Source organism: Labeo rohita, chromosome 11 (assembly GCF_022985175.1).
Source record: "Labeo rohita strain BAU-BD-2019 chromosome 11, IGBB_LRoh.1.0, whole genome shotgun sequence".
Lineage (NCBI taxonomy): Eukaryota > Metazoa > Chordata > Actinopteri > Cypriniformes > Cyprinidae > Labeo > Labeo rohita.
The window spans coordinates 13,909,815-13,921,501 of NC_066879.1; the positions used below are offsets into that span (position 1 = coordinate 13,909,815).

The window sequence follows — 11,687 nt, forward strand, 5'->3', positions numbered from 1 at the left end:
TCATTTTGTGCAGAATTAAATGTACCTTTGTGCAAAAATATAATGTCTTATTTCTAATTTGACCCAAACATGGATGGTTTCTTGAGATTCACCCATTTTATTTTATAGAACTTTAAATTAAACGTAAATTCAACACAAGTTAAAGACAAAAAAACTATTACAAAAACAAAAAAAACCTCTACTTTGCCATTAAAATCATGAAAATAAATGTCATGATGCTAAAATGAAAATTGTCCCACACTGTAAAAAGTTTTCAGTTCAAGTTTTCAAGTTCAGCAGCTGCATTAAAAAAAAATTTTTAGTGAGTTAAAATGACTTGTCATTTTAAGTTGGTTTAACTTAAAATGTTAAGACAGCTGCTAAACTTGAAACTGGTGAAAACGTTTTACGGTGTATAAATAAAGTTGTATTTATGTAGAATATACACTGGGAACACTTGAAATGTTTCCTAAAATGTTACATAAGATGCACCCATTTTATTTTTTTAAGCCTTAAATTGAACTTAAATTTTGCATGAATTGGAAGCAGAACAAAAAATACTACCATGATGAATAAATACTTTGCAATTTAAATAATGAACTAAATGCCTCAAAGTCTTTGTTGTCATTTTGTGCAAAAAAATGATTTGCGTTTCTTTCTTCTGATCTTAGGGTGAAGTATGACCCAGTCGTGTTCTCGAGAGGTTTTTTTTGATGATTATTGTATGGTTAAATGCTCATTCTCAGGGTTTCATGACAGCGGCGGTATTCTGGGGTCCGGTCCAGTGCTGCTGGGGGTCTGGATGGAGATGACAGGAGTCAGAGAGCTTATGAGAGAACAACACCACGCTGCAAAGACTTCCTGTGAGCCGCGGAGACACACAATGAGCCGCGTGACGTCACAGGAAACGTGGACATGCAGCCGTACAGTGAGAGCGCGATCAAGCACATCCCTTTGACATTTCACAAAAGGACACATTTACATGATACTAAACGCTTCTGGAGCCACCGAACGCTCCAGATACATCCAAACTCATCACTTTTGCCTACAAACGATACATCTGAACTGAAACGATACAACTCTTCCCTTGCATATCATTAGCAAACAAACTAATACGACGTTTTCGGTTTTCTCTCTTTCGGTTTTTCCCACCGCAGCCCGTGTGAGCGTACAGACTTCAAAATAAAACTAGAAATATGATCTTCCTGTCTCTTTATAATGCACTCATAAATCTGAGCTTGGAGAAGTTTGGCTGAAAAGTATCACATAAAATAGAAATGTTTAAAAATCAATCTGAAAATATTCGGTACATGTCATGCGCTGTGTATATTAGTGCAGCTGTGCAGCGAGAGAGAGAGGGTCACATGGGCGGCTCGCAGGCCTCTGATTGGATAATCACATTTGGTTTGAGCACAGCTCTGTAACTCATTTAAATGTAAACTCTGTCCTGCTGAATTAGAGCTAATACTTCATGAAAACTTTCATTAGTAACAATAACAAACAATATTACATTGTAAGATGCTTCACAGATCATGTTGTCCCAAGTGACTTTTTGTGCACAAAACAAGAAGTTTAACCTAAAATGTTGTTTGTATGAAGAAAATAGTTAGTATTTTTGCATAGTTTATAACATAGTTCGTATGTTTTTGTATTGTATATTACTGTTATATTTTATATATAATTATATATTAGTATTATGTCTATTTTTAGTAGTATTTATGCTAAATATACGTTTATTTTAAGATTTAATATGATAGAACTGACAAATCTGCATTACAATTAAATGAAAAACATTCAAATGTAATGCAGATTCGTCCATTTTATTATGTTAAACCTTAAATGACACTTTTGCATGCTTTTAGCATATGTTTAGCAAAAATACTACTAATATATAAATAATACTAATATATAACAACATAATACATGTATATAAAATGCAAAAAAAAAAAAGTAATAATATATTTTTTTTTCTTCCTGGAAACAGTATTGAAATACACATTTAATTTAATTTAATGCAGATCCATTTCTATTAATACATTTAATAGAATAAGAATGAATACTGTTAATATATAATAATAAATATATATATATATATATATATATATATATATATATATACACTATGTTCTTCCTTAAAACACAATATTCAGTGAAATATTCCTTTAAAACATATTCAGATTTAATTTAATGCACATTCATCCATTTATTCTATTAAAGCTTAAATTAAACTTTGAACATATTTAGCACAAATACTACTAATATATACATAATATTAATATATAATAATATAATACAAGTATATATAATACAAAAATAGTAACAATATTATAAATATTATATATTTTTTCTTTCTTCCTGAAAACAACATTGAAATACATTTAATTTTAATTTAATGCAGATCCATTTTCAGTTAATAAATTTAATAAATTAAGAAAACTACTAATACATACATAATACTAATATATTTTCTAATATATATATATATATATATATATATAAACATAAAACATATTTACATTTAATTTAATGCACATTTGTCCATTTTGTCCTATTAAAGCCTAAATTAAAGGTGATTTTCTCAATATTTTGATGTTTTTGCATTCTAAGAATAAGAATAATACAATAAGAATGAATACTAATATGTTTTATTATATTATATTATATTATATATAATATTGAGTGAAATATTTAAAAATTGAATATTTGAATATTTAAAAATTATTCAAATTTATTTGAATGCACATTCATCCATTTTATCCTGTTAAATAAAATTTAAATGTAATTAATTTAAATTTAAATACTACTAATATATACATAATACTATTGTATAATAATAAATAATAATATATAATACAAAATAATACTAGAAATTACATGAAAATAACACAAAAATTACTTTTTCATATCATTGTGTTCATTTTTGGGTGAAATATCTATGTAATGTCTGATCAATAGTTATATATATCATTTAATTTTACATGTTCATTGTATTTATATCTAAACATATAGATGAACTAATGATCCTGTTATGTAATGTTTATAGTGACATACTAATGTAGGTATGTCCATGAATCTGGCACATCAGTGCTGATCTAACTGCCACCAGAAATCAGAAACGTGTAGAATTAATATAAAACATCGTAACTCTATAGCGTCAGTAGAACAGAATAAACTAACTAACTCCTAACTCATTGCATTTCCTTCTGTAGCACATCACTGGGACTCAAACCATCAGCAAACCAAGTCAAGCCTCCTCTCAGTTAATCTGCTGCCAGCGGAGCCCAACAATAGCCGGGTGGAGCCGTCTACTGCCACAATACAGCGGCCCAGCGTGAGTCCACCTCCACAACACAGCGCAGGTAATCAGTGTGTGTCTGTGCGTCACACACCTTCACTTCCTGTGCTTAGCACTCAAAACACACTCGCTACAAACAATTACACTTACATATGTATATGTAATGTATACATTACTTGCATATTTGCTACATTTGGAATGTTATTGGCATGTTGCTATGCGGTTGCTAGGCCACATTCATTGGTTGTTTGCTCTCCTGAGACATTTTTCCATCTAATATATTTTAGATATTTTATTAGATTTTATTAAGTATCAGTATTTATATTTATTTCAGTTACAGCAATAAAATATTTATTGCTGTTTTAGTCACTTTAGTATTTCAAGACATTTATTACATTTATTACACATTAATATTTTATTCGCTTAATTCATATTATATTCGTTTTATTTCAATTACCAAAAAATAGTTTTAATTTACATTTATTGCAATTTTACAATTTTAGTACTTTCACTAGTTCTGTTTCAATTTATTTTTTTATTTTATTATTTATTTCTTAATTTTCATTCATTAATTCTCATTATATTTGATTATATGTTGCACATTATTGATTAGATTAGATTTAGTATCAACTTTATTTCAATTATCAAAAACAATTGATTTTAATTTACTTTTATGTAAGTTTTTAATTTTATTAATTTTAGTACCTAAATTTAGTATTTAGTTGTTTTTTCTTCCATCTTATAAATTTTAGTAGATTTTATTTAGTTTCATTTGTTACTGAAAACAAATTTTCTGTTAGATTTATCATTCAGTTTATATATTATGTATTAATATTTACTACACTTATTACACATTAATATTTTATTTGCTTAATTATCAATTAATAATTTATTAATTAATTAACTAAATTAACAGAAATAGTTTTAATTTACATTTATTTTAATTTTACAATTTTACTAGTTCTGTTTCAATTGATTTCTTTTATTTTAGCATTTATTTCTTAATTTTCATTCATTAATTTTCATTATATTTAATTATGTTATACATTCTATTACATTTTAAAAAACAATTTTTTAATTTACTTTTATTTCAGTTTTAATTTTTAGTCATTTGTGTAGATGAGTTTTAGTTTTATTGTAATTGTTATAGTAATTAGACTTTAATGTCAACTTAATTTCAGTTAATGTTAGTCATGTTTTTTTAAGTTTACGTTTTTCATCTAATATTTAATTTTATATTTTTACTTTATTATATTCTATATGTATTATTTTATTTTATATCAACACTGTTTCAATTGCCAAAAAACAATTAAAAATTTTTCGTTTTAGTTAATAAAACCCACACGGATCCTTAACTAACCCAGTGGGTTTTTTTAGACATCATTGATGTTTGTTGCACAGACAGCACTAGTTACTGCTACACTAACCCGTAGTACGAGCACTAGTGATGGCTGAGCACAGAAGGGATGGTGTTTACTGTCACCGGCGCTTCCAGCTGGCAAAATCAAAGCGCAAAAGCGCAGCTAAAAACAAGTGGTGACGTGGGGCGACGCATGATTACAGGTTGGACGGCTTCCCGCTCCGATTCAGGCCTTTTGCAAAGCGCGGAGCACATTCATCATTGGGCTCTAATAGACAGCGCGAGCGAATTATCCCTCTTGGCAGCCGTCCTCACCTGAGTCTCCACACACCATTAAGATGTCACAGAAACCTAGAGGGACTCAATTGGCCTCTGCCAGCACAGGGCAGCACCATTCTTAAAGAAAACGAGATCCTCAAGAAGATCCTGGACGTCTTCCAGAGCTCCATGTCCTGAGGTCACCCCGCATCCTAATGAGACGCACAGGCAGAATCCAAACCCGCTCCGTGACGGCTTCATCAGATCACTGCGACTGCAACTTAACATGGAGCCTTTTGAGTTGATACTTTGCATAAAATTAATATCATGAAAGTGTGCGTTTTTAAAAAACAGGTTTTAGATTTAGACATATTTACTTTTACTTTAAGTTGGATTTTGAATATGATATTTAAGTTTCTAAAGTCATTTTTTATATACTTTGTATTTTATTTATATTTTACCACTACTTTTTATGAATACTGCTTCTATTTTTATTTTTATTTTTTTTACAGAATATTATTATTATTATTCCTTCTTATTTCTTATTACTTCCTTCTTTTATCTTTTTTTTTTTTACATTTTATTTTTTTTCTAGCATTTTTGATGCATTATGCATGCGTTATTTTAATGACATACTAATTAAAGTTATTATAAATGGCAACCTCTGTGTTTTATCTTTTTTTTATTATTTATTTTTATTTATAATATATTTCTATTTTTTATATTCTGAGCTGTGGAACACTTTTGAGTTATGTAAAAATTGTATTCTACGTATTATAATTTCTTATTAGTTCTTATAATTTCCTTTTTCATTTACTTGTTTTTTTATTTTATAATATTTCTATTTTTTATATTCTGACTCATGAAGAACTGCATTTTATTATTATTGTCTTATATATTATCTTTTTTTATTCTTTTTATTTATTTATTTTTATTCATTTTTAATCATTTTTATTTTTTATTAAATTTATAATATATTTCTATTTTTATATTCTGAGCTGTGAAACACTTTTGAGTTATGTAAAATTCGTATTCTACTAATTATAAATTAGTAGAATAATTAATTATAATTTCCTATTAATTCTTATAATTTCCTTATTGTTTTATCTTCCTTTTTCATTTACTTGAATTTTATAATATTTCTATTTTTATATTCTGACTCATAAAGCACTTCGAACTGCATTTTATTATTATTATCTTATATATTATCTTCTTTTTTATTATTTTTATGTATAATGTATTTCTATTTTTTATACTCTGAGCTATGAAACACTTTTGCGTTAAGTAAAATTTGTATTCTACTTATAATTTCTTATTAATTCTTATATTTTTTGTTTTATCTTACTTTTTCATTTACTTGTTATTTATTTTATAATATTTCTATTTTCATATTCTGACTCATAAAGCACTTTGAGCTGCATTTTATTATTATTATCATGTATGTTATCTTCTTTTTTATTATTTTTATTTATTTTTATTTATAATATATTTCTATTTTTTATATTCTGAGCTTGAGTTATGTAAAATTTGTATTCTACTTATAATTTCTTATTGTTTTAGCTTCTTTATTTTAGCTTTTTTATTTTTATAGTTCTATTTTTTATATTCTGACTCATGAAGCAATTTGAGCTGCATTTTATTTTATTTGCATACTATTTTTTATTTATTTTAATTGTTTTATATGATTTATAGATAAAGCATTAAGCATTATGCATTATATAATATTTTAATGAAAATTATTCTTATTATTATTGCTTGTTTTTTTGTTTTAGTTTTCCTTTTCACTTATTTAATTTTCATTTCTGTTTATTTTTTTTCTATCATTTATAGATAAAGCAATAAGTGAGCATTATGCATTATATAATATTTTAATGGAAATTATTATTATTATTATTATTATTCTTGGTCTTATTGTGAATGATTCATTAGCGCATGTTATTCAAAAAATATTTTTATTTTGTTTGTGTCTGTTTGCCTCTTGAATATGTCACATTATGGAAGTAAAGCAGGTTGCAAATGGCATTTCTTGTTGACTTCAAGTGGAAAACTGAGATTCTTTCGAGCAAGGGTCTCAGAAAGGAGTATAAAACCACCAAACTTCATTTTAGCGGCAAATCTGCGAAACAAAACCGTTGCATCCAGTAACCTGCCACACTGTGAAAGCATTGGACGACACCAGCCCATATATTGACTGGTTTACCTTACACAATCAGGAATGGCAGGACAGCCCAACATTTCACCAGCCGTATGTGAGCGGCCTGGATGTGTGGCACCGCTGCTCATTTTAAATCTCCATCATTATAGTAAACAGTTCATGCGAGTCTCATCTTGGCAGCCACAGAGCAGCACAGCATAAAGGGTCAAAGGTCCAGATCTGCACTGGGTTCGGATAATTGCGGCCTTGTCCCAAACGGTGCTTGAAATCTTGTGGACCTCACGGGGCAGCGCTCGCAACCGGACCTGCGGTGCGTTGGTAAGATTCAACCCTGCGTGCCGTGACGTTTATAAATAAGTGCTTTATTGTTTTTGAGCGTACGCTTGAGCTCTTTGCTTCTGAAGTTATTTTAACCTTGAACTCTTGCTACTCAATTTGTTTAGCAAATCAATACAAGCTAAAAAACCTCAATTCTGCTTGTGAAGTCAACATGAAACGCTCTTTGCATCCTATTTTACTTGCATAATGTGACAGATTTTTGAATGTAACAGGATATTCAAGAGGGAAAAAATGCAGCACGGGACGTGATTGTTTCCAATGGAAATTGATGGTGGCAGATGTACTTATAACACTTTTTGAGGATTTTGGAGGCTAAAGGTCAAGTTTACTCTTACATAAAGCAGCTTTATGTGCTGTACTGTATCTCAATCCTGACTTCATTTGATTTTATTGATGCTACAGTACGTTTATTGCATTAACTGATATTAGATTACTAGCTGTTTGACGTCAACGGCAATAAAAAGTCATTTTGGTAGTTATTGCATTTTGATGAAACATGAAGACAAACATCTTTTGTCTTCGTAAAAGACGTGCGCTCGTGAATACGCATAAAAATGTGATCATAAGGCACTATGGCAGATTGATTTTCAGTTGCAATCCAGTAACTTTAAAGAAGTAGTTCGGCAAAAAATTACAGTTTGCTAAAAGACGCTTCACCCTCAGGCCATCAAAGATGTGGATGAGTTTATTTTTTCAAGATGTAGCATCACTTGCTCACCAGTGGATCCTCTGCAGTGAATGGGTGCCGTCAGAATGAGAGTCCAAACAGCTGATAAAAACATCACAATAATCCACAAACAATCCACACCACTCCACTCCATCAGTAAACATCTTGAGAAGCCAAAAGCTGTGTAAGAAACAAATCTATCATTAAGACGTTTTTAACTTCAATCACTTATAGCCAAAATAACACGTCCTCCAGTTAAAAAAAAAAAGCAATCTCCTGTTGTCTCTCACATCAAAATCCAGCCGCATATTTGTTTAGAGCTGGCTTGTAAACATTGTTTGATCTGTGCGTATTTCTCTCTTGATTCAAACCAGACCACTTTTTCACACAGGGACTGTGTTATTATGGATTATTTTGGCCAAAAGCAACAGTTTGCAGTTTAAAACGTCTTAATGATGGATTTGTTTCTTTCAAACACACAGCTTTTGGTTTCTCAAGATGTTAACTGATGGACTGGAGTGGTGTGGATTACTTTGTTATTGTTTTATTAGCTCTTTGGACTCTCATTCTGACGGCACCCATTCACATCCATTGGTGAGCAAGTGATGTAATGCTACGTTTCTCCAAATCTGATGAAGACACAAACTCGTTCGCATCTTGGATGCCTTGCGGTTGAGCACATTTTCAGCAAATGTTTCTATTTTTTGAGTGAACTATTCCTTTTAACAACATTTATCCCATTTCTCACTCCTGTTTCTCACCTGATTCACTCATCAGATCAGTATTAGGGACCTGGATTGAAATACACAAAAAGTGAACGAAAACACTGTAGTCTGCCTTATCTCTTTTTCATGATTCAGTGCTGTTAAATAATAGTGATGCATTTTGATCACTTGACAGCAAATTCTACAACTCTTTTGTTGCAAGTGGCTTTAGTTTTGATTCTTAAACATAACTGTGGATGCATGAACAGTTTTCTGTTTTTTGATACTTTAAATGCCTCTGATTCTTAACAGAATGCAAATATAAGATCATTCGATAACATCGATGCTTTCAAAGAACTCAAAACAGATCTGAAGAACCTATAATGAATCTCCTTAGAATCCAATACCAACTCAAGAACACCCTAAACACCCAGAAAAGATTCTTCAAACCAAAGAACTGATTATTTTATCGTGGAGATGACAGTGTTGTCAAATTCCCTTCATGCAATTTTTCTTTATAACGAAGTGGTTACAATAAGAGCATCACCTCATACACAGGGAAAACAGACCGGGGCTAGTTGTCACAAATTTTATAGGGTTTGAGTCAAACCTGCAGTGGTTTTCTCAATCGGACATACATTGATAGAAGAGTCGGTATATAATAAATGTTGTTTATATTTTACCTGAAACGATAAAGCTGTGTTCTAATGGTTTTTCATAGGTGTCAGACCGGGGCAAGTTGTCACACGTGTTGTAATTGTAATCAGTTTAATAATCACGATTCAGTTTGGTGATTTTATATGATTTTTGCTCTTTTGTTTATTGTTTCGTTCTTGGCAGTTGGCCTTCCTTACGAAAATTATTTTAAATAAAACCAAAAAAACATGCTTAATAGTTAAAACCATAAATTAACGATGGTCCTGCTACACTATCCATAGTTTAACCATGGTGTTTGTATTAAAACTATGGTTATGCAATGGTAATCAATGCGCTGGTTATTAAACTTTTACTATTTTAGAAATATGGTTAATTTTCGTAAGGGCTATAATTGCAGATTGACATTGTGACAACATGCCCCGCTATATTCCGCAAGCCTTTTGAAAGAACTCTATATTTTGTCCTAAAGAGTGGAAAAGTTAAGTAGCTTGATTGCAGTCGAAACTTGAAGATGAGTGACTAAATGCACCCTTAAAACGTCTCAATCGTACGAGCGCGCTCGGACACACGCAGACCCGCCGCATACACACCTGTCTCGGCGAAGCTGATGATCTCCGACGTCTCCTCCTCCACCTCGTTCATGGACGCGGCGTGTCCGTCCAGGTTGGGGATCTCCACCCTCCCATCTTCGCGCACCTTCCCGGCGTGGAGCTTCTTGAGCGCGGTCACCATCGCCGCCTTCGGGATGGGGTGGGTGATGTTGGGTCTGTCCCGCATCTGTAACCGGCTCAGAATGTGTCTCTTCACCGCCTCCAGTAAGTCCACGTCCACCCGTGTGGCTCCATCCGTCTGGCTGAGCCCGCAAGACGCGCAGCTCGGGCTGATGCTCGGGGTTTCGGTGTCCGGTGCCGGTGTGCAGCGGATGGAGATGAGGATGGACACAAAACAAAGCACTTCGAATAGCAAGCTTTTCATCTTCCGTGATAATAAACGGCAGTTTCCGAGACTGGACTGATGGAGATGAAAGCGGCCAAGTTCGTATCCGCCTCTTTTCTCCAAAAAAAGTGAGATTTAAAAGTGAAACAACTGTAATATCCACTCCTCGGTCCGGAATGAAACGCAAACGCAATAAATCCCGTAAACGTCTGGAATATGTTCCTGCGCTTGATTCTTGTCTTTGGTCACTCCGCGATGATTTCAACACAATTCGGATCGATATCACAGTGAGAACGGCTCGTTATACCATCCGAATTTCTCAGAGTTGATAAACGTGTGATGTGTAAATAATAAAGCAACCGGAGCTCTCTGTATCTGTCCACGTACAGCCGCGAATGGCACTTTTACGCACGCGTCTGATGCGTCATGGCATGACTGGAAAGCTCAGTATTACGCGTGTAAAACCCCACAGACTAAACAAAGGACCTGTTATGATTTGTCCCGGTGATTTCTTCACTCTGTTGAGTTCAAATCATCCATGGTGAAGGGAAGCGAGCGCAAACCAGAAGGAGCCCACAGTATTTCCAAATAATCATTCGCCTTTTTAGCTCTTCAGATGAAGATCGTGTCCTCCTTTGTTGGACATTTTGACTTCCAGTGTACGTTCCCCATATACTTCTTCATCATAGCTCTCGGTGTGGCTGTTCGGGAGCTTCGGCTTGTTTCTCGTGCGAACAGACATTGTGCCGCTTTTGAGCCGCTGGAAAGTTTTTATACGGGACTGGAGAACCACGTGGGACGCGCCACCAACTCCAGGATTATAAAGGTTGAGAAACCGAGGGATCTTGAGGGATCTCTTCACCGAGTTGAACTGTTTAACAGGGGAAAATGTGCATTTCAACATTTTAATACGTGTTGCAATAAAAGAGCATTCATTAGTGATCGTTCCAGGCATTTCTACGAGTTAAAATTAGCTTAAAAGTAAAATTAGATGCAAAATAAACAATACACAGTCTATGTATTAAGTGTATAATTTGTTAATTTTGCAATGTGCAATGGCCCAGATATATTTTTTAGATCAAATTCAGTTTTTAATTTTGCTGTTAAGTGCAAAACACCATTTTAATGATTATGCATTATTTGGTTAAATCAAGGTAAAAAAAAAATCTGTTTACAAAAACAAAGGACGAATTGTGTGTCTGGAAAAGATGAAGCATCCCCTTTGAATAAAACCATTTATAGCCTGTAGGTTTGTGTCATGGAAAGCAAATGAGCAAAACTTTTAACTGGTTTGAGTGAATGAACGTGTGAACTCGTAAACTGGTGAAGCAGGCGCC

At 32.4% G+C, this 11,687-nt stretch overlaps 1 protein-coding gene and 1 long non-coding RNA gene across 2 annotated transcripts in view; one reads left to right on the forward strand and one right to left on the reverse strand.

Moving 5' to 3' along the window:
* LOC127172643 (uncharacterized) overlaps positions 1-3,332 on the forward strand; it is a 20,967-nt gene extending 17,635 nt beyond the window's left edge. The window contains exons 3-4 of the long non-coding RNA XR_007828660.1: positions 726-907; positions 3,189-3,332. This is a non-coding gene — a long non-coding RNA (uncharacterized LOC127172643). The remainder of the gene's footprint in view (positions 1-725; positions 908-3,188) is intronic.
* The window catches only part of LOC127172642 (inhibin beta B chain), a 13,866-nt gene extending 2,783 nt beyond the window's left edge, over positions 1-11,083 (reverse strand). Inside the window, exon 1 of the mRNA XM_051121975.1 lies at positions 10,005-11,083. Coding sequence (XP_050977932.1) covers positions 10,005-10,389 — 385 coding nt within the window. The 5' untranslated portion in view covers positions 10,390-11,083. The remainder of the gene's footprint in view (positions 1-10,004) is intronic.
* Positions 11,084-11,687: the final 604 nt, after the last annotated feature.